General features: G+C 40.1%; 1 protein-coding gene and 1 long non-coding RNA gene across 6 annotated transcripts in view; one reads left to right on the top strand and one right to left on the bottom strand.

The window, feature by feature from the left end:
• LOC138966021 (WD repeat-containing protein 97-like) overlaps nt 1-24049 on the top strand; it is a 58035-nt gene that overhangs the window by 25323 nt on the left and 8663 nt on the right. For 3 of the 5 annotated variants that reach the window (XM_070338138.1, XM_070338131.1, XM_070338125.1), the window contains 9 exons: nt 240-315; nt 1127-1279; nt 2068-2137; nt 7115-7347; nt 7868-8081; nt 8671-8897; nt 9517-9786; nt 23247-23575; nt 23874-24023. In XM_070338138.1, the coding sequence (XP_070194239.1) occupies nt 240-315; nt 1127-1279; nt 2068-2137; nt 7115-7347; nt 7868-8081; nt 8671-8897; nt 9517-9786; nt 23247-23575; nt 23874-24023 (1722 nt within the window). Of the gene's footprint in view, nt 1-239; nt 316-1126; nt 1280-2067; nt 2138-7114; nt 7348-7867; nt 8082-8670; nt 8898-9516; nt 9787-19645; nt 19700-23246; nt 23576-23873; nt 24024-24049 lie in introns of all 5 variants that reach the window. The other 2 variants (XM_070338119.1, XM_070338112.1) reach the window with 1 other exon arrangement.
• Nucleotides 13039-18629, bottom strand: LOC138966066 (uncharacterized). Its single transcript, XR_011455588.1, has 3 exons — nt 18449-18629; nt 17570-17660; nt 13039-13995 (listed from the first exon to the last, which is right to left on the bottom strand). It is a non-coding gene; the product is annotated as an uncharacterized lncRNA (long non-coding RNA).

Genomic DNA, 24049 nt, shown 5'->3' with positions numbered 1-24049 from the left:
ACCCCCCTTTTAAGACCTCCAAAAGTCTGAGAAAATCAGGTCTTAAAAAGGAGGGAGTCTTAAAATGAGGGTAATTTTACAGAGAATATGAACAGGTCTTAGAAAACAGGGTCTTAAAAGGGAGAAAGTCTTAACTTGGGGGAGGGGGGGGGCTTCAAAGGGGGGTTCCACTGTATTACAAATTAACTAGGCCCTGTGGATGTTTTCATGATGTGTATGTGTTTGCATGAATTTTGCAGGGTGACTCACTTTGAAGATGAACTGTCCCAAGAGGAACAAGATTTGGTCATGCGAAAAACAAGGATCAGAGAAAAGGTGAGGGCTTTACTTTTTCTCGTTTATTTTGTCAGCACCCTAATTTTCTGGGCACACTGTACTCGGAGCTGCCAACTGCTATACGCTTTCAGCGTAGCATGCTACGTTTTACGAGCAGTTGCTATGCCAAGCTAAAGATTCACAAGCATGCGGCAGTTTCCTCTTTTTTGTGAGTCCTGGTACTCATTTCTTCTTCCCACTTCCTGTAGCTGTCACAACATGGGTCATGAAACATGGTCTACACTGGAAAGTGGCACTGCAGATACTCTGTCATGGGCATTGTTTTTTCCTGTGTTCTCATGAAACTTTAAAATGTCTGTTCTTGTGCAAGATGGGGGCATAAATGCGAATGTGGGAATCATACATTTTAGAATATATGCTATTCACTTGAAACAACATTTTTGTTATTTGCTATGCTGAAAATTCAACAACAACAAAATCTAAATTGCTACACTTGAGTCTTCAAAGGGTTGGCAGGTCTGTATAATTACTGCTCAGTTTCCTCTGTTTCACAATTTACATCTGTTACAAAAAACAAAACAAACAAAAAACCTTACCTTTCTTGTTTTTTTTTATGAATTTATGCCTATGGAATAACTCTCTAATTGCTTATCGTGGCAAGACAATGTTTCTACGTGATTGGGTTACATCTGATATATGCTATGTGAAGGATTTATACGAGAATAATATGTTTTTACCATTTCACAGGATTTGTGAAAGAGTTGGGCATAAACCAACAAGACCTTACCTTTCTTGTTTTTTTTTATTCTGTTACAAAAGTTAAAACACCGCTGGTCCTCTTTTCTTCCAGGCATTCGCAGAGATTGAGATGCGTGAGAATGAGCTGGGGCTGATCCGTGATGGCGGTAAGACTGCTGCCAGAAAAGCTCCAGCAACCAAGAGGACACAGAGGGAGGCAATGAAGAACTACATGAAGTTGTTCTACAATAAAGAACGTATTCAGGTAATTTGGATCATTGTGTCCTGTACGTAGTATATGTAGAACAAGAACAAAAAATGTAATTCACTGTACATCATCTGTAATTTTCGTGGTACGAGCAAGCATTTATACACACAACCACTATTTACAACTACAATACATGAGGAATGAGAATGGTTTCCATTATGAGCGATGAAGTTTTGGTATTCCAGTCAAGACTGCAGAGTCCTTCCTTCTTTGTTTTTGGGCTGAAACTCCCACGTGTTTTTTTTTAACATGTATGACCGTTTTTACCCCTCCATTTAGGCGGCCATATGCTGTTTTTGGGGGATGCATGCTTCGTATTTTTGTGTTTTTATAACCCACTGAACTCTGACATGGATTACAGGATCTCTTCCATGGGCTCTTGGTCTTTTGCTTGCGTGTACACATGAAGGGGAAAAAGGTACATAGGTTGACCTGGGAGATCAGAAAAATCTCCACGCTTAACCATCCAGGAGCGGCCGGGATTTGAACCCACAACCTTCCACTTGGGAGGCTGACAGTGAAACCCCATTTTTAAGACAACTCTCCCCTCCCCCTCCACCATTTATTTAAGACCTAGCTCCCCTGTTTAAGACCTTGCTTTTTGAGATTTTCGATTCATAATTAATGGTATTTAACCCCTGTAAATTTACTTTCATTTTCAGATTTCCCACTGCTTAAGACCTAATTTTCACATATTTTTGGAGGCCTTTTAAAAGTGAGGTTCCACTGTGGCACCGAACAATCACCTTGAAATTTGACGATTTTTGTTGCTGTTTTGTTCTCAGATCCCACTTGATGATCCATACCCTCTGGACTCACTGAAAGAAAAGCTGGATGCAGAGGCAGGAGATGAAGGTGTGTTCACATTGCCATGTGCATAGTTGTTTTTTACAAAGGAATATATTGATGGAAAAAAGAGGGTAGAAGGAAGAAAGATGGTTCTGCACACATGAAGGAACTGGATTACATTCGTGTATGCACGTACACACTCACTCGCACAAACACGCACACTTGTGTGCACACATGCGTACACACACATGCCAGTATGCACGCACGCACGCATGCATGCATGCATGCACGCACACACACACACACACACACACACACACGTACACACACACACATACACACACACACACATAATGCACACTCACACATACACACACACACACACACATACACACACACACACACACACACACACAAACACACACACATACACACACTCACACATACACACACACACACACACACACACACACACATAATGCACACATGCACTCACACCCACAAATACACTCACATGCACACAAGCATGATCGAATGCATGCACGCAAGCCCGCACATACATATCTTGCTTTCTGGATAATACAGCATTAGATCAAGTGTGGCTCGCTCTGTATCTGTCTGTCTGTCTGTCTGTCTGTCTGCTTGACGGAGTCTTTTTACTTTTCTGGATTTATTCTTGAAAAATGTGACTGGAAGGCTTTAGGTAAGTTTCATTGTTCTTTGCAAACATAAAATCTTTTTGGGGCGGGGACGTAGCTCAGTTGGTAGCGCGCTGGCTTTGTAGCCAGTTGGTCGCTATCAGCGTGGGTTCGATCCCCACGTTCGGCGAGGGATTTATTTCTCGGAGTGCACATGCGCACGAAAAAGATCCCACGTTCACAGCGAAAGTCTCAGGGCTTGGAAAACACGAAGACACGCATGCATCATCTCTCGTCTCTGATTATCATGATCGTATTTCGATACTTTGACGAGACAAACCCAATGCTGGTGTGTCGAAGAAGACAGCCACAGCGGGCTTGTTCGAATCAAAGTATCACACCATATCTTCAGCGTATTACCAATACCTGTCCCAATATAGACCAGTTGGTCTAAGAGGACGTTAAACCATAATAGTCAGTCATAAAATCTTTGGAGAAGCATGATGAAAACCATAGAAGTCTTAATTCAATGAGATATGACCTTAACTTTTACATTAGCTGTAGTATATTAGTATGCACCTAAAGTGCGTATAAATGTCATGCTTGGTCAGCCACATTATCATGAAATCGAAACATCAGTGAAGCAGCCTCATGTGAGGTGGAATTTTTGTGTAAAACAAATGTGATTACAAACTGTGCAATGGATGCAGGAAAAATTGTGAATCTCATAACAGTTATACAGTTGAACCTGTCAATAAGGACCAGTGAAGGAACCAACCAGAAGTGGTCGTTTTCAACAGGTGGTTGCTATAGGAAGGTGAATTATATTGAAAGAAAAAAATCACTTGTAGCTGGTTGCTGTGGGAATGCAGGTGGTCATCATTAAAAGGTGGTTGCCAGGGCAGGTTCGGCTGTACCAAGAAGTGTTTCGATCTTCTGGAATGTCTCAATGTGTACGTCATTACTGTTAAAGCTTGGCTATTCCCTACCTGCTTCCCAAGCAAACACAAAACCTACTTTCAAACAGTTGCAAAGGATTTGCACTGGAGTCTTCTTGGTAAGCTGTGAAAGACTCAAGACAGTAAACCTCTTCAGATTTCTTTGTTCTTCTAAGTGTCTTCAAACTGTTACACACTGAGAGAATAAAGGAGTTGCCAGCTTCTTAAAGGCTGGATTTGCTGGTGGTGAATAGGGCATGAATTTTAATTGGCCACATTACGTGACATGGTTTGATGTTGAGCGTTAATGCTACCTGCCCCGCATCAGAATTAGTGTCAGAACTGAAGAAAAAAATTGGAGGAATTTGTGTCGGACATCTTTTAGAGTAGAAAGAGTCTCTACAATGAGTGCTATTTGGTGAGATTAGATGATAGTTACGCTTTGAACTGAGTTGCACAAAGTTTTGGGTGTCTCTTATAATTTCTTTTTCATTTCTTTTTGTCTATAATTATTTTTATTTTTATTTCATTTTGTCTTGTTTCACTTTACTTTTACTTTTTTTGTAAGGGAGATAAGTTTGATTTTTCAATATTTGAAAAAGAAGGTTTAGACAGCCTTATAAAGAAAGATGACATCAACATTCTATAGGGAACTACATGTACCTTAATTATAGTCCAGGTAGAAGAATTCCTCGCCATTTTGACAATGCTATCATGCTAATTAAGTTATGTTGTTTCTGTATGCATGAATGGAACTCTGGATTCAACGGACATAAACTACACTTTTTGTTTTACATGTACTCCGCTGTAGTGCCTTTATCAAAGCGTATAAAACATATATCAATGATCTAAATGTTGGTTCTTTTGGGGTTTCACTGAAACTTTGCCAAGTACCACAGGACCTGGAGTATGGATCTCTAGGCAGATATTACGTACACCACCATGCTCAAAACAAAAATTCATGCAAAACGTGCCCTCTGGATTAATATCAATATTATGAATAGCCACTATAGCTGAATTCCTTCTGTCATCCCTCCGTTTCTTCACTGGTCAGCTAAGTTCCCACGTGTTTTGCCACCTCCATTGCTCCCCAACCATGGTTTCCCCAACCCAAATCTCCAATGATCTGTTCAAATTTGCCTGGATTATTTAATCACGCAATGGGGGAACATCTCATGTTAGCTTTAAAACTGAGACTGCATCTCTGCTTGCCTTGTAGCTGAGAGTTTAAAGTCACCGTCCTTCCTGTGTAAACATTTTTATTTGACTCGCCATCTCAGATCTGTCCTGGTTTTTGGCTCACGTAAGTGTAGCCTATGCGATGCTAACTTTTGTCTGTCTGTGTGTGCGTGCGTGCGTATGTATGTATGTCTGTGGTAGAAACTTTAACATTTGACTGAACACCGAAATATTAATTTTACCTGGTTATTATTCAAGCAACAGCTTCAAAGTATTGAAGCAATGATCAACATTTTGTCGGCACCTATGTAGTTAAAGTGTGTATCCAAAGAAAACGGGTGGTGGGGGGTTTTGGGGGGGTAAAAACAGGTGACTGGTTTGTGTCGTGTGGTATGTAGACCAGGTCAGGGGTCAAGGTTAGGTCAGATCGTGTGAAGGATTGTGGTATAGATACAGTTATCACCGAGCTGCAGTTCGCCGATTTGGAGAAGACGATTTCACATATTGTTCGGTTTCGTAGCTCCAGAAAAATAGATAAAGAAGATACCAAAGAAGATTTCCTACAGGTTAATCTGCACAGCGTGTTTCCAGTGTCTGCGCGAGGAAGCGCTGTCGAAAGCGCAGTGTCGATCTGTCCATCTGGCAGTCGTGTCCCCGTAAGTAGGCTACAGACAGACAGATCTAGATCTAGTGTTTCGCACTCTTGCACCGTGTCACCTTTGCTTACTGTGTGTGTGTATGTGTGACGGAGTGATTGAGTTTGTGTTACTGTTTGTCGATTTCTTACGTGAGCCTTGAAGGCTTTGCTTCTTGTTATATAAGGGATGAGACCATATCCCTCAATTCAGACATATTCTAAAAAATAAAAGCCTGTGTGCTCTCTGTGCAGAGTTTTTTTCTTCTAATTTTATGAAAGTTAAAGTGGCTTTTTTATGAAATTAATTTCATGACAAAAATCTCACTTTCATAATATGTTCCGTGTAAAATAAAAGCCTGGCCAGATCTGAGATGTTCATGAAATGGCTTGTTTTCACGGGAAGTACTGTGCCTTTAATTGTGCTTGCACACCGATCAGGGGGCTTTTTTCTGAAGCATACACTACGTCAGCTCTGAGATGTTCATGAAATGGCTTGTTTTCACGGGAAGTACTGTGCCTTTAATTGTGCTTGCACACCGATCAGGGGGCTTTTTTCTGAAGCATACACTACGTCAGCTCTGAGATGTTCATGAAATGGCTTGTTTTCACGGGAAGTACTGTGCCTTTAATTGTGCTTGCACACCGATTAGGGGGCTTTTTTCTGAAGCGTACAGTACGTCAGCTTCCTAAATTGTTGCGTTTGGGAGCGAGATTCTGTCCAACAGGATCCAGGGTGAAGGGCCCCGGGAGTGGCCTCTCTTTACCAGGTGTACTCAAAACATTGGGACCCGTTTTCATAGCCGTTTGGAGCTGTTTACCCAGTGAACAAATGTAAACACAGCCATCAGGCCTTAGGTCTGCTTTGTCACTACAAAGGGGCCTGGATCTGAGCTGTATTGTTTAGGTTTTTTTTTCTTTCTATTTCTTTTCTTTTCTTTTTCTTTTAGTTGTACATTTTTATTTTATTTAGCGGTCCTGAGTTTGTTTGCATTAGTGAAAAGAGGATGTGTTACGATAAATGAATACTAAAAGATATTATTGTCCATCAGTGTTTGTTTGAATTTATTTTTGTTTCATTTATTTATTTAATTTCTTTACTTGTTTATTTTTTAACAACTTCTTAAAACCAAACTTTCAAGCAGAACAACATGCAGAGGCCAGTGAACTCTTACATGACAGTGAGCTGTTAAATGTCAACCATGCTATATGTAACTCAACTGTCATTTGCAGCAGTAGTTTCATTTTATTCTTGTATTTATGAATTTGTTTATTTGTTTGTTTATTTATTCATTTACTCATTCCTGTATTCATTTACTTATTCATTTGCACATTTGTCTAATCATTCATTTTATAATCTCTGCATTAATTTCTTTCTTTATTAATTTCTTTCTTTCTTTCTTTCTTTTGTATGTATTTTTGTTTTTATTTATTTATTTATTCATTTATTTATTTATTTATTTTTATAATCTCTGTTTTAATATAATTATGAATTGATTATATAAGTATATATGTATTTATCTATTTATTTATTTACTTATTTATTATGTTTATCTGTTAATTCATGTACTTATTTATTCATTTATTTATTAATTTATTTATTTATTTATTTACTTATTCCTTTGATTTAAAATCTCTACCTCTCTGTCTCCAGAAAAATACAGACCAGAAACGGTTCCCGTCACCTTCTTCCAAGAAATCCTCAGGAATCGAACCCCAGGAAGCTCCTCTCATGGCATGAGCCCCATCGGTTTTGTGCCCAACTCCGTGCTGGTCAAGATCATGTATCCTCCACCCACCCCTGCCCCAGACCCTGCCACGCTCAGACCCTATCGTCCACCAGAACTCAGTGCTAAGCAGCTGGAAGAGATCAAAGCGCTGAAGAAGGTTTGTGTCTGTATTATTGAGGAGGGGTGGGAGTGTGGGGGGTAGTGGGCACAGAGGGAGGGGTGGGGGGTGGAGTGTGATTGGGATAGTGAGCATGAATGTGTATGCCTGGATGGTCCATGAATGAATGGATGTATGTTTGTCTGCTTGCCTGCCTTGTATGTTTGTCTGTCTGTCTCTGTATGTGTGTATATGAAAGATGAATGAATAGACTGTTCAGATGAAGAATAGATAGAGGAATAGACAGACTGCTTTGTGTACCTGGTGGTGCCATGTGATTTGAGAAGAATGAGGATGATCAAGGTCAGATTGAAGTACCTAAGTATGAATACAAAGGTATGTGTATGTCTGCCTTTGCATACCTTTGTTGTTGTTGCTAAGATGCAGAAATAGCATTCACAATTAAAGCTGTAATGGTGTAGAAGCTGTCATACATACCCTCACAAGAAGAAGTGTGAAACAAATCCTAATTTGCTCTCTCACAGTACGTGTCACCTACTCTGTTTTGAATTTGTCCCAGGAGCCTTCACTCGCACGTCGTTCAGTGACCTTCAATGATCGGGAGGAGTCGTTTGACCTTTCCAAACGCACCCTAGAGCTTGACCTTGATGAGGATGAGGAGAACGTTGTGTTGTCAGAGTCTGAGGCAGAGAAATCAGCACGTGAGGATACAGAACTGTCCGAGAGAGAAAAGACAGAGGAGGAGATGAAATCGGCCACACCAGCTCAGGACAGTGAGTTTACATGTGCTTAGATCTTTCTCATAGTCATGCTTGCATGTACTTGAGTTTCAGGTTATGTCTTGTTTGCTTATGAGGGCAGTTTTGGATTTATATGTGGAAGTGAATGTTGACAACGTACGTTTGACGTTAGTTTTATATGGAAGTGGCTTCTAAATCAAGAGTTGTCAGTGGAATTGCGGATGAGATTCATGAATGCACTAACCTGTCACTTTTCCCAATGACTCCAGAGCTTTGTTTTAAAGTAAATGTCCTGGGGGCAACACATTCAAGTGACGATGCAGCAACATGCACAACCACCCTGAATTAATACAGAAGAAATGCTTCAGAAGATTGTTACTTAATAATGGCTCTTGTCTCATCGTGAAGAATAGCTGTCAATTACACCTCTCTAGCAAGTCTTGATCGCAGGCAATCCTTGATCTGCCCATCATCAACACCAGTTAACAGTTGAATTTATAACAGTTCAGTTGCTTTTCTTTTCGTTGGACAATAGCTAGCTTTCGAGCGTCTCGTCATGATCGTGAAAAATCCTTGATCCGCAGTCTTCATCCACTTTATTTGTTTTTGCTGCCATTTGAAGTGGAAGGAGCAGAGAAGTCCACACCCCCGGCAGTTCCCTCAACGACACCCCTCGGCTTCCTCCCCCCTCCCCCTCTGCCCAAGCCCAAGAAGAAGACGCCCATCCAGGAAGAGGATGAGGAGGATGACGAGGAGGATGCATTCTGGGGTGGCAAGCCCAAGTCAAGCGAACAGTCCAACCTCATGAACAAGTTCAAGGGCATTATGGACAAACCTCCTTCACCCAAGGTACTGTTTTCCACTCTGCCTCGTGTGGTCCATGAAGAATATGCACCTCTCTTTGAAACACCTTCACCCAAGGTACTGTTTCCACTCTGCCTCGTGTGGTCCATGAAGAATATGCACCTCTCTTTGAAACACCTTCACACAAAATAATGAGTTCTTCTCTGTATAACACAGATGTCTTTTTTCTGGAATATACACCTGTCTCTTAAAATATTTTTTCCATCGTTATGTTTTCATTAGTGAATCACCTATGTTCAACACAGATGTCTTTTTTCTGGAATATACACCTGTCTCTTAAAATATTTTTTCCATCGTTATGTTTTCATTAGTGAATCACCTATGTTCATAGTTTGGTGTCAGGCCAGAATTAATAAGGCAATCTTTTTATCTTGTTGAGCAGTTGTTGTTGTTTCCTTTTTGTTTCAACTATCTTGACCAACTAAGAAGGCTGATGTTTCGATTTCAAAATGAGTTTAGTCTTAAATTAGGATTTGATTTGTGACTCTGTGGAGAATGCTCATATTAAAGGTATTCTTATGCAGACAAACATGGAACCTTTTCAACAAGTTTGGAGAATGGCTGTATTCAATATTTAACTCTGTGATGTTCATTCCATTTGTAGCCAGAGGAGATCGAAGCAGAGGCGTCAGCAGTGGCACTGGCAGCAGTTTCACCAGACCAAGAAGAGAAACCCAAACCAGCTTCGCGGGAAATGCAGCAGCCCACCAAGCCAGTCACAAAACTCGTCAGTCGACCACGCAGGAAACTGCTCACACCTACTCCACCCCCGTCTCCCACCCCACCACCACCACCCTCCCCTCTGCCTGACTTTATCCAGCAGTTTATTGGCACAGAATGGTTTGAGAAGTACTTCCCCAACTGCAATGAAACAGTGAGTGTGTTTTTATTTTTAAATCATTTTGAATTTTTTTTATTTATTTAATTCTTCTTTCTCTTCATTGTATTCGACAGAGTCTGTTCGATCCCTAGAAAGGTATTGTTAACCTTTTAGTCCCTGGATTGCAAACTGTCGGCGTAATATCAGGAAGCATGCATGTTTCGTGGTAGCTGTAGACCTCATTCTGTCTTGTGTTCATTTCAATATTTTTCAAGTTTATGTTGTGATGTTAGTGTTGTGATTTGTTGAACATATGTATCCAGTTAATGTCATCATATTGTTTAGCTTTTAATTTCATTTATTTGTATTACAACCTTTTACAGATGGGTACTGCAGACCTGGGAACCCATACGATTTCGCCGTATTTTGTACGCATGATTGTCTAGAATACGATCAGTACGGTCAGTGGGAAAAAAATACGACGAGAAAAATTCCTAGACTACTTTTCTTCACAAGCACATCCTGAAGCCGATCCAGTACTTTGACACATGATTACAGTTTTTGTCAGAAAACATTGAAAGAATCATTTGTTTTAAATGAATTGGTAAACTTAATAAACGGTGCAACAGGCGCGTGTGAACCATGTTTAAATCATGGATGTTCAAATGCTGTGTGGAGTACGCTCATTTTTCTGATAATACACCAAGTTTGTTTGAGAATACTCCAAGTGCAAACAGGTGTTCCCAGGTCTGGTACTGCTTCTTTTAGCATGAGTGAATGCCATTTTGTAAATTTATTTGTGTATAATTCAGTTCAGTTCTGCAACTAACCTTTCATTGGGCTTCATTTTTAAGTCTGAGCATTGGGTAAGTTGTTTGCAGATAGTTTGTAGATGCATGATCCATGCATAACCGCATGCTCGCATATGAGTGAAAAAAATGACCGTGTTTAGCCCTGCATGTAGTTTGGTGTGCTGTGGTAGATGTGTGACCTATATAACCAGTGAGTGATTCCCGTGTTTCATCTCATGAACCTTTTGTTGCTATCATTTGTGTTGGCGTTTTGTGCTGATGTGACTTGTGTGAAACATTGATGTGTAACTTGCATGTACAGCTTGGTTGTGTGTGCTTCTTTGGAGGCTTGATTTGAAGTGGTGTGTGCATTAATTTTTTTCCCCATTGTCATATATATATCATATGCTGGCTAAATTTGCATTGATTCTTTCAGTGTCGGTTGATGGACCTGTAGGTCTTCCGATTAACTTGACAGTGACATATTATAACCAGGCATGGGAATTCCAAAATAGAAAAAAACTCTGAAAATAGGCCGAGGTCCAGGGGCCACCTAGGCCCCGGCGGGGTACAGGGGCAGGGCCCCGTTGGGGTGACAAGGGGGGCTTACCCGGGAGGAAAACGAATTTTAGCATTTTAGACCAATGTTTTGATAGTTCTCGTGTGAGCAAATAATGGATAGAGAGACAATAGTATACATATAATTTAATTTACCTTTTTTTTTGCTGCAGACAATTTTTAATTTTCGCTGAAATGTCATTTCCTTTTTGCGGAAATCCGCGATTTCACGGACAATTCCCATGCCTGTATAACCCAAATAAACACAAGGTAATGAATATTAAGCAGCTGTGTCACACCGTACGTGTCAGGACGTGTCTTGTGTGACACTTTGGAATCAAATGTCTTTATCACCTCAGTCCATTAACATTGTGTGCTTGCATGTTTGTGACTCAACCTGCTCAATTAACTGAACCTCAAAAAACTGTGTGTACAGCATATTTGGTGCTTTACATGCGCTATCCAACCATCCCCACCACCCTTACCCTTAGGCCTACTTACCACATAACATCAGCCCTAGCTATCCCAACTTCAACTCCCTTTTGCAACTCCCTTTTGACCATGTTCAAATCATGATGAAGTACCGAGATACATGTATGTGAACAAGCTTATTCTTGTTCTCAGATTTACTGCTGCATGAAAACATACTACACGCCTTGTATGCATGTCATGCATTCTTGGCGCATTTGATTTTTGGCTCACGTAAGTGTAGCCTATGCGATGCTAACTTTTGTCAGTGTCTGTGCGTGCGTGTGTGCGTATGTATGTATGTATGTATGTCTGTGGTAGAAACTTTAACATTTGACTGAACACCGAAATACTAATTTTACCTGGTTATTATTCAAGCAACAGCTTCAAAGTATTGAAGCAATGATCAACATTTCGTCGGCACATATGTAGTTAAAGTGTGTATCCAAAGAAAACGGGTGGTGGGGGGTTTTGGGGGGGTAAAAACAGGTGACTGGTTTGTGTCGTGTGTGGTATGTAGACCAGGTCAGGGGTCAAGGTTAGGTCAGATCGCGTGAAGGATTGTGGTATAGATACAGTTATCACCGAGCTGCAGTTCGCCGATTCGGAGAAGACGATTTCACATTGTTCGGTTTCGTAGCTCCAGAAAAATAGATAAGGAAGATACCAAAGAAGATTTGCTACAGGTTAATCTGCACAGCGTGTTTCCAGTGTCTGCGCGAGGAAGCGCTGTCGAAAGCGCAGTGTCGATCTGGCCATCTGGCAGTCGTGTCCCCGTAAGTAGGCTACAGACAGACAGATCTAGATCTAGTGTCTCGCACTCTTGCACCGTGTCACCTATACTTACTGTGTGTGTGTATGTGCAAAGAAACTACAATGGGAAGAAGGATAACTTCCTCATTGGGCATGCTTAGAAATGAGAATGGCTAAATACGAGTTATTCCCCTTTTCTACATGCTGACCAGGCTGTCTCCTGCTTTGTCATGACTAGTACAGTCGATCTTTCTCATGCTGTGACTTGCTTTATTTTCACATTTTCGGTATTTAAAACAGCAAACACACACACACACACACACACAAATACACTGAAGAAGTTTCCATTCTGATTCGGTTATTTTATTTGGTGCTATATGTTTGCTTCACATTGTTTCTTTTACATTGCTTTAGGTATCCCAATTCGCTAAACACATCCATAATGCATGCATGGCTCATTCGAAAGAGGGCAACTGAATAACTGATGCCCAATAGCAATAAATACTGAACAACTGAACAATAAATAGCAATAAATGATGACAGCGCCAAGTTTTTAAGTACAAAGTGAAATCATGTGACTGGACAAAGGCACAATTACAAAATACAAATAAAAAAATCGAGGCTCATTTTAAATTAAGTTCTCAGCTCATGGGGAAGCATAAGGTGACCCTAGAAACCGAAATTAGGAGACCTCCCGCCCCCAGGGCAGACTAAAAAGAAAAAAAGGGGGGGGGGGGGCTAATTTGTGAAAAAGTATAAAAGGAATCGAAAACTGTATACATGTATTTAGTTAATACCCCAAAAATTGTATAGTATATACAATGTCAGACCCTAAAGAAAGTTTGTTAGTCTTTGCTTAGGCAAAACAAAGCAAAATAGCCTGTTTACGGTATCCCGACCAACCCTATTTTTCTAGACCAACCCTAGACTTTTTTTTTGGCATTTGGAAAAAAAGAAAAAGAAAAAAAAAATCAATTTTGTTCCTGTTTTTTTGCAAAATAATTTAAAAAGATGGTTATAAATTTTTTTTAAGAAAAGCCGACCTACCGACCCTCTTTTTGTGTGCCTATGTTACTGTAAACAGACTAAAAGGTACATCAGAAACAACACACCAGGGAGGGTCCAAAATTGTATCAAAATATAGATGGTAGGGAATTCAAAATAAAAAAAGACAATAGACAAAACCTGTACTTCGGCTCATAGAGCCTTCTTTAATTTTTGACTCATTAAGTCCATGCTCCGAGAGTCCTTTTTTTAATTTTGAATTGCCTACCATCTATTTTTTTTATACAATTTTGGACCCTCTTTGTACGGAGAGAGTTGGCAATTGTTAATCACATTCTCTCATCTCATTGACTCTCCTTCAGCTCCTTGGTAACATGCGTTCCCGTCTCTGCCAGGATTGGACACAGCAGCAGATAACCGGTAAATATGTAACAGGCATAAATGGCAAAATAGCTCGCCTCGCCTGATAATATAAGAGACAACTGTTCTACTACAAAGTCTTTCTTGGGAGGCTTGGCTAATTTACTCGCTCGTTTTACACGGGGTTCCATCGTTTTCTTTTCTAATCGGAAAACCTTGCTCCTCAGTTTGTTGACCTTCTGCCGAAGTTCCGCTTCACGAGGGGATGGGGAGGATGACGACTTTGATGCTTTACATCCTATGTCCTCCAGGATCGCCTGAATGTCATCTAAAAAAAGAAAACACACATAAAATAACATAACCATAACAAGTTACAACCTGGAAGAAATTAAAACACGTGTAATTAAATCACAAAATGAAAATAAACAATAGCGTAGGAAGGCAGGCCAGAAATGAAGTGTATTAGCAACTATGGATACGATGTGGAACAATGATGGAATTAACAGAATTGTCGACATCCTTAAAAAATATGAAAAACGGTTCCTCCCCTGGATGTGATGGTATTACAACCTCCTTTATGAAGTTCTTCTGGTGTAAAATAAAACACATGGTATTGAATTCCTTTCATGCATCTTTTTTAAAGGGAGAATTAACCGTCACACAAAAACGGGCAATAATGATATTAATTCATAAGGGTAAACAATTACCAAGGGACGACCTTAATAATTGGCGACCGATTTCACTATTAAACACTGATTATAAAATATTGGCGAAGACTCTTTCAGTTCGCCTATCTAAAGTTATTTTAGATATTATTGGTGAAGATCAGTATGGTTTTTTGAAGGGTCGAACCATTAGTTCAGCGATCCGGCAAATAGACGATTTAGTATCGTATGTAAACGAATATAATAAACCTGGGTTCCTTGTAGCACTGGACTATAAAGCTGCTTTCGACACGATTTCCAAAGAGTATATTGTGTATGCATTTAAACGATTTAATTTTGGTGCCGTCTTTGTAAGATGGGTAGAGATTCTATTGTATAAATCGGAAAGTTGTATCAATTTTATGGGCTGGTTATCGGAATGTATTGAATTGAACGCAGGTATCAGACAGGGCTGTTCTTTTTCACCGATGGCCTTCATCCTTGCATTAGAATTGTTGGCCTTGAAAATTCGAAATGATGGTTCAATTAAGGGTCTGCCTCTGCCAAAAGAAACTAATGATAATTATGATATGTTCTTTAAGATATTATTATATGCTGATGATGTGACCCTATTTCTGAACGATATGGATGAGTTAAAAAACGCATTAACCCTTGTAACCTATTTTTCCAAATTCTCTGGTTTGGCAATGAATAGACAAAAAACTGAAATCATGGCCTTGGGCAGTAATAAATATGGTAATGAAAATGAGTGCGGGTTAAGGTGGACTACAAAAGTGAAGATTTTGGGAATTTATTTCAGTAGCTCCTCATCGGTCTCTGAGATTGAAGAAAATTGGACAAGCCGTATTGAAAATATACGACGCAACATTGTAAAATGGTTTAAACGAAATTGTAGTATCATGGGGAAAATATGCATTGTGAAATCTCTTTTGTTATCGCAGATTATTTATCCGTTGCAAGCACTGGTAATACCCGAAAAGGTATTGACTGAGATAAATACTATGTTTTACAGATTTATTTGGAAAAAACGATTTTCAAACACTAAGGCATTTGAGAAAGTTAAAAGAAAAGTGATGTGTCAAGAGTTTCCTGATGGGGGTTTAAAAATGATTGATGTCATTGATATGCAGTCCTCTTGTTTGTTGTCCTGGGCGGCAAATTTATTGAACGAAAAGCAGGAAAGTTGGAAACAAATACCGATACATATGTTTTCGAAGCTTGGTGAAAGGTTGTGTTGCTTCCAATCTAACACCACGGTAAAAAATTTTAAAGGATTGGGATTAATTAAAAATGTATTTTGGAAACAAGTTTTAATTTGTTGGTTGAAAAATAAGGACATGATTCAGAGAGCAGTAGGTGGAGACATGTTATTAAGAGATACGTGTTTATGGAACAGCAAGGATATAATCTATTGCGGCCAAACCCTGTTTTTTAGCGACTGGATTAAAGCAGGCGTTTGTCGAGTAAAGGATGTATATGTTGGTAATGAGATTGTGCCCTTTAATATTATGCAGCAGAAGGTTGGATGTAAGCCCACAAGATTCTTTGAATATAGGGTGATTTGTACAGCAGTTAAAGCAGCAACACTACGCTCTGCAAATGGAAATGTATGTGGATTCAACGATTTAAAGAACCTGAGTAAGCCTTGTCAATTTCGCAAATTAATTATAAAGGAAAAATATGTGGAGCCGGTTGTAGTCAAATTTTGGGAACATAAATTTGATTTCAGGCCGGGAAAAGAGCAATGGTTAATAGTAAACAAAGTAACCACAGAAACAAGATTGCGAATGTTGCACTGGAAAATATTGCACAATATTTACCCCACAAATATTTTATTGTATAAAATAGGCATTTCCGTGAGTAATTGCTGTACTCACTGTGAGAACGAAATTGATTATATTGAACATTTTTTTTACTTTTGCCCGAAAATTATGTCCATTTGGAAATGCGTTGAAGATAAAGTGAATTGTAAATATAATATGATCATTAAAATTACCGTAAAGGAAGTTTTTTTGGGCGTATTTGAAAATTCACAAAGTTCCAAGGCACTAATAAGTTATGTGAATTATTTGATTGTGATAGCCAAAATGTGTGTTGGTATTTATAGATATGGCTCCCCTCTGGATATTGTATGCTTTTTTGAGAGGGAATTGTTATATAGAAAAGTTGCTTAAAATACATTTAGATATAGTAATGTTAATGTTATAGTAAAAACATTACTCAAAAAAAAAAAAATAAAAAATAAAAAATCAGTGAAGAAGGATGCTCCCCGCCAACAACAAAATTCAAAAAAGAAAAAAAGGCAAAAAAGAAAGGGTTGAAGCAGCCTGCATGCAACTGAGATTTAAAAAAAAAAAAAAAAAAAAAAAAAAAAAAAAAAAAAAAAAAAAAAAATGATGGAATTGACCTTGTTTGGTACTGAATGGGTGAGGCCATTAGAACTGTACCCACGGAATACGCGCTATATAAGCTTCATATTGATTGATTGATTGATTGATTGATTAGGACAACAGTACCAGGTAAACTCCTCACACACCATGCCTCTTTCTTTCTTTCTTTATTTGGTGTTTAACGTCGTTTTCAACCACGAAGCTTATATCGCGACGGGGAAAGGGGGGGGGGGGGGAGATGGGAATAGAGCCACTTAATTGTTTCTTGTTACACCATGCCTCTAACAGGATATGTTTCCCATCTTTACGTGTTGGAACTACAGGTACAATTTCATCCATCCATGCATCCGCCCTATACAGCTTCTTCTTCTTCTTCTTCTTCTTCTGCGCTCGTGGGCTGAAACTCCCACGTGCACTCATTTTTTTTGCACAAGTGGAATTTTACGTGTATGATCGTTTTTACCCCGCCATTTAGGCAGCCATACGCCGCTTTCGGAGGAAGCGTGCGGGGTATTTTTGTGTTTCTAAAACCCACCGAACTCTGACATAGATTACAGGATCTTTTTCGTGCGTACTTGGTCTTGTGCTTGCGTGTACACATGAAGGGGGATAAGTCACTAGCAGGTCTTCACATAAGTTGACCTGGGAGATCGGAAACATCTCCACACTTAACCCACCAGGCAGCCGCGACCGGGATTCGAACCCTCGACCTTCCGAGTTAATAGACCGACGTCTTACCACCCCGCCACAGCGCCCGTCACCCTATACAGCAATTATCAACTATGTAATGGATGGGTTTAAACATTTTTTGATGTCAGGGTGTTCTTCATGGTTAAAAATCTCTTACCTGGTTGAACAATTTGTGCATCAGGCGACAGGTCGGTGCTGGCTTCATTTGTAGCTACCCTTTGCGATGGTGGCTTCCTCCCACTAGCAACCTGCAAATGCACAGCTCTTTAACTGACAAACTCACAACCAACACCCAGTCACAATGAAACAATTCTCCCAATTTCATGGCATTGGTCTTAGGCCACACAAAAAAGTGTATGTTTCTCGTAAGGCAAAACAAAAAATAATCTGTTTACAGTATCCGGACCGACCCTATTTTTTTCCCACCGGCCCTAGACTTTTTGGGGGCATTAAAAAATGAAATTAAAATATTCAGATGGCTAAAATACAAAAATAAAAAGCCGACCTACCGACGCTATTTTTGGAGGGCCTATGTTACCTTAAACAGACTTTTTTTGTGGCCTAACATGACTAAAGGTGGAGATTTTTTTTCTAAACTTTTTTTTTAAAACCATCTTTTTAACTTATTTTGTTGAAAAACAGGAAAACAATTGATTTTTGAATACCCCTTTTATTTTTGAAAATGCAAAATAAAAGTCTAGGGTCGTCGGGAAAACATAGGTAGGGTCAGGTGACCAGAAACATACAACTTTTTTGTTGTTGACGCCGACCCTATACTTTTTTTGCCATTTGGGGCTGTTTTTTGGCAAAATAAGTTCATCATATCATCATAATCAAGACGTCGATCCAAAATAAGTAACTTTTTTTGGTTGGCCTTATCATTTTTTTGCGCTAAATGCAAACAGGCATTATTTGATGGGAACAATGCTGGTTTTTTTTCAATTCTTACATCAGCCTCAAACTTGTCATTACTCAACCTGCATTTAATAGTGTGCTTCATTGGTTTGCAAAAACCTAAAACCAATAAATAAATAACCTTCGGTGGTGGATTGGGCACTGCAAACAATGTCGGGACAGCATTCCACACAAGTGATCCTCTCTGCAGGATTGTTTTACTGGTTGGCCTCAAAGTGATCAGTACAAAGCTTGAGACCTTGAACATCAGCTGGCTGCAGCTTTTCAAAGTCCTCTCGCCTTGTGAATTGCATCCATATTCTGCACCTAGTTTGACAATAAAAACAACAATGTTATTGTTAAACTAAGCAAAAAGGAAAGACAAAAAATAAATCAGATCTTCAGTCTAAATCTAACGCTCTGCCTGAACGCAAAACGGATGAGTGATGTACCTTTGTACTGTAGTTTTCCCGTAAGCAAGGTTTGATAAAGATTTCGGCAAATATGCCCACGGGTAGTTTGTCATCAAGTGTAAACTGTTGTTTTGTACTGACTGCTGACTCACACTCACAGTCGTAAGTACAGTGTACACATGCACACACAGGTACACACGCAGACACACGCGTACATAGTACAGCTAGTACAGAAATCTCAGGATGAACCGATCCATGCTATGTTTGTAATATTTCATTTGCATATTAGTTCTATAAATACTGTAGTATCATAGCAGACAAAAATGCCCAGAGACAGTTGGCTTTATATCTGAGTGAGTTGACTCGAGCCATTGCATTCTCATTCTGAAGAAGGTAAACCTGATGAAATAATCACTGCACAACCCACCTTTTTTCTTCTTTAGGGAACTTGTGGAAAGTTTTCCCGAAGCAGCTCTGTTTGTAACGGGCGTTCTTGCAACAAAAAGCCGAGCACAATTTACCACCACCTCGCACGCGATCGGTACCTACGCGATCCGCCATTTTGTTTTCGCCGTCAGCATGTGACTAGGGACGATAACCCACAAACACTTTTTCGCATTTTCTTCGCAAGTTCCACGTCTTCTTTATGTACAGTGTTTGGTATGTGTGACGGAGTGATTGAGTTTGTGGTACTGTTTGTCGATTTCTTACGTGAGCCTTGAAGGCTTCGCCTTTTGTTAAGCTGATGTCGAGAGAGGTTTTCTGGAAGAGGACTACTTTGTTGTCTTTGAAGAACATGATATACAGTGTATTTTTTGTCTCTTTCTGTGAAATCAGAAGTTCCTTAAACCAGATGTAGATGTTCATTTAAGCAGTGCATGATTAAAATGTGCTTTGGGAATTAGCAAGAGTTTATTGCCATACAGGAAAAAAGGAGACAACAGATGCGATGGGAGCAAATTGGTGATCACTGTGATGTGGTATGCGAAAAGTTCAAACTGTGATTACCTTTTGGTTTTATGCAGTGCTACATTTATTTGTTTCATTTGTTTTTATTTCATTCATTATTTAATTTACCGGCACGGTTTGCCTAGTGGTAAGGCGTCCGCTCTGTGATCGGGAGGTCGTGGGTTCGAACCCCGGCCGGGTCATACCTAAGACTTTAAAATTGGCAATCTAGTGGCTGCTCCGCCTGGCGTCTGGCATTATGGGGTTAGTGCTAGGACTGGTTGGTCTGGTGTCAGAATAATGTGACTGGGTGAGACATGAAGCCTGTGCTGCGACTTCTGTCTTGTGTGTGGCGCACGTTATATGTCAAAGCAGCACCGCCCTGATATGGCCCTTCGTGGTCGGCTGGGCGTTAAGCAAACAAACAAACAAATTATTTAATTTGGATATATTACTCTCCCCAAAAAGAAACTTGACACAGGTAAAAAAAAATTTGTTTAAATATGTTTGAGGAAAGCACCAAAATTCTGTTTGAAGTTTGTCAATTACATTGCTGCTAACCACTAAACCACAAAAAGAACATGATTGAACCGAGACTTTACTGGGTGGTCGCCCTTTTATTGAATTGCAAGGGGTGCGACATCTCCGTGAACGTTGCACAACAGCAACCTCTACCGCCACGCAGATTCCGGGGATGCCTCTCCCTGAAAAGAAACTTCAAAAAAGAAACATTACGGCGCCATGCACATGATTTTCGTGCAGACAATCTTTTTGCAATTCAATAAAAGTGCGACCACACAGTAAAGTCTCGGTGCAATGATGTTCTTGTTGGGGTTTAGTAGTTAGCAATAATGTAACTGACAATTAAACTTCAAACTGAATGTTGGTGCTTGAGTCCTCCAACATATTTAAACCTGTGTCAAGTTTCTTTTTGGGGAGAGTATTATAATGGCTATGTGAGTTATGGTTTGAGATGGACTGTACTTGCATTTCTGTTTTTATTTTCTGTTTGTATGCAGTTTTCTTTTTGTTGTGCACACACTTCAGTGTTGTTGAGAGCTTATATTTGGTTTAAGTTACTTTTGTTTGTAAGTGTTTTTGATGGCCTGAATTGGTGGTTTATATGGTGGTTTATATGGTTGTATATATATATATGCAGACGACACCCAAATAGAGGATTCTGCTCCCCCCAGTGATTTTCCAAAAGTGGTTAAAAACACTGAGCGCTGCATTGAGTCAGTTAAAGACTGGATGATAGACAATAAACTCAAGCTGAATGACTCAAAAACTGAGGTGATGCTGTCAGGCTCAAGGCATGCTTTAAATCAGATTGACTGTACTTCCCTGACAATAGGCGACACTCAGATTGTTTCCCAAACCGCTGTTAAGGACCTAGGCGTGTACCTGGACTCTGCTCTGACAATGCAAAAACACATTAGTTTTGTTTGTAAATGTGCCTTTTTTGAGTTGCGCAAGATTTCCTCTGTCAGATCATTCCTGACACTCCAAGCCACTGTTCAACTTGTCTCCTCTCTGATCCTGAGTCGACTTGACTACTGCAACTCATTGCTTGCCGGCCTCCCCACTGAAGAACTTGATCGCTTACAGAGAGTCCAGAACAGTGCTGCAAGGCTCATTCTGCAGAAGTCTAAGAAAGACCATGTCACTCCCCTACTTACCACCCTTCACTGGCTTCCTATGAAGTACAGAATCGAGTACAAGCTCGCTCTGTTAGGGTACCGCTGTTTTGAGAAATCACTCCCCCCCTATTTGTCCCATTCCCTCAGTATCTACGAGCCATCCCGTTCTCTCAGATCCTCCTCTGAAAAACTCCTTCGCATCCCCAAAACCAGGACCAAGACCTTTGGTGAAAGAACCTTTAGGTACCAGATTCCGACCGTCTGGAACTCGCTTCCAAGTTCTATCCGTGATTCCAGCAGCCTTTCCTCCTTCAAAACCCAACTCAAAACATACCTGTTTCGTAAAGCCTTTGCTTAGCCTGAGTAGACTCTCCACAACTCTATTCTGTTTTGGAACTCTCTACCCTGTATGTGCTTTATGGTCTCTTTGTCAATGGTATCTTTGTGTGTGCGCGTGCGTGCGTGCGTGTGTGTGTGTGTGTGTGTGTGTGTGTGTGTGTGTGTGTGTGTGTGTGTGTGTGTGTGTGTGTGTGTGTGTGTGTACTTTTAACATTGTACGCTAAGTTTTGCTTAGTGCTTGGGTTCTTGGTGTTATGTCTCAGTTAAATGTATGCTTTGTATGCTTGTTGATTTGTGCTAGTTTATTCTATAATGAATTTGTAAAGCGCCTGGAGCCAATTGATGGGACTCGCGCTATAGAAAAGTTATTTATTATTATTATTATTATTATTATTATTATTATTATGTATGGTTGTATGGAAGTCACACCTGCACTTCGATTTTTTTCTGAGGAGCGGTGCTCTCTCTCTCTCTCTCTCTCTCTCTCTCTCTCTCTCTCTCTCTCTCTCTCTCTCTCTCTCTCTCTCTCTCTCTCTCTCTCTCTCTCTCTCTCTCTCTCTCTCTCTCTCTCTCTCTCTCTCTCTCTCTCTCTCTCTCTCTCTCTCTCTCTCTCTCTCTCTCTCTCTCTCTCTCTCTCTCTCTCTCTCTCTCTCTCTCTCTCTCTCTCTCTCTCTCTCTCTCTCTCTCTCTCTCTCTCTCTCTCTCTCTCTCGCTCTCCCCGGCCCCAAAACATGCCGCGAACACATTTACACACTCTCAACGAAGTACACATTATTATTATTATTATTGTGATCATTTTTATGCGCCTAATCTAGATATAGCCCTAGGCGCTTACATATTATACACATGTGTATACTCATATACATTTACAGACCATTAACAGCTATATTGTGCAAGTAATGTGTCAATGAATCTTCTAGTCTGTGAGTACACATATATCTGTGTACAAATAAATGCACTGATGCAGGCATATAAATGCATTGTCTGTGTGTATATATGTTGATAATTACATGATTGCAATACAGCTTTGACATGAGTGCAGGAATTAAATATGTGATATGTTTTTATCGTTTATAATTCTTAAGGTATTCAGGCAGGGCCACTGAGCATACATTTTTAAGACTGATTGTACCTTTATGTATATGTGTATACGCATGCAAGGCTTCAACAGCTTACACTGGGGTTAACAGCTCTTATACTGATCTGAAAGAATTATTTTACATTTTTATATATTTGGGTACAAATTCCCTATCACAATAGCTCTGTCAAAACCTAACAACATTGGCTTATAATAGTGATTAAATTACATATTCTTACTCCGAATCAATATGTGATTCGGGTAAGTATATTAATCAAATGAAAATTTACTTATAAAATTTTCGAATATGATATCATGAGTTGGCTTTTTGCAGTTGTTGTAATTCCAAATCGTAATTCTTCTGATGTACGTACTGTATGTATGAGCTTCACGTACTGACTTTGTTTCGAATTTGCTTCAGGATCATGCTGTGTAAAATATTCCATTTTTAAACTATACATACTCATTAACGGAAGTTAGTACTCATTTAGTAACTCAATGAGTCATCAATAATTCTTGCAGACCATGCCTAAGCCATGGGGTGGAGACAACTTCGTCAACATGGTGATGAAGCTGCTGAGGTTTGCCAGCTTTCCCCACAAGACGGCGGTAGCGGAAGCCATCATGCTGGTGCACGCCCAGGAGGTCCTGTCGGAGGGGACTTGCCACGCGGCACAGAAGATGCTGCTGAGCTCTCTCAACCACCACACCCACACGCCTTCGTGCGCCGAGCCCGAGCAGAAGGCGTTCATCCTGACGGCTATCAAAGCTCTGCAGGCCATGGGCATCTGCGACAAGGAGTTTGTGTTGGAGATGCTGGTGCAGTTCTTGGATGGTGACCGTGATGTCAGGTGAGAGGCAATTATAAGGACAGCGATCGAATCCCCATTTTTAAGACTTCAAAAAATGTGAACAAATCAGTTGTTGGATGGTGACCGTGAAGTATGATGAGACAGAATGAAGGACAGTGGAACCTTCTTTTTAAGACTTCAAAAAATCTGAACAAATCCGTTCTTGGATGGTGACCTCACTCCCAAATAGTCCGTATAGATGGCGGGCAAAAAATGTATTTTTATGTTTCAAGAACAACAATCGCCCATGAACGAAGAGGAAGAAAATTGTTGTAGCAATGTGTTTTTATGTCTCCAGAACTACGGTGCTGGACATCCTGAACTCCATCGGCCTGCAGGACCCCCACCGCCAGATGCAGAAGGAGCTTGACTCGTGGGACATCTGGAACATTGAGGATGCCGATCGCAAGAAGGAACTCAAGATGATGTGCAGTCAGTGGCTAGAAAGGTGGGTAGGCCGTGAAAAAACCTTGC

Source organism: Littorina saxatilis, linkage group LG1 (assembly GCF_037325665.1).
Source record: "Littorina saxatilis isolate snail1 linkage group LG1, US_GU_Lsax_2.0, whole genome shotgun sequence".
NCBI classification, from domain to species: Eukaryota; Metazoa; Mollusca; class Gastropoda; order Littorinimorpha; family Littorinidae; genus Littorina; species Littorina saxatilis.
The sequence above is the reverse complement of the archived record's forward strand: the minus strand, read 5'-3'. Positions and strand labels throughout refer to the sequence as shown.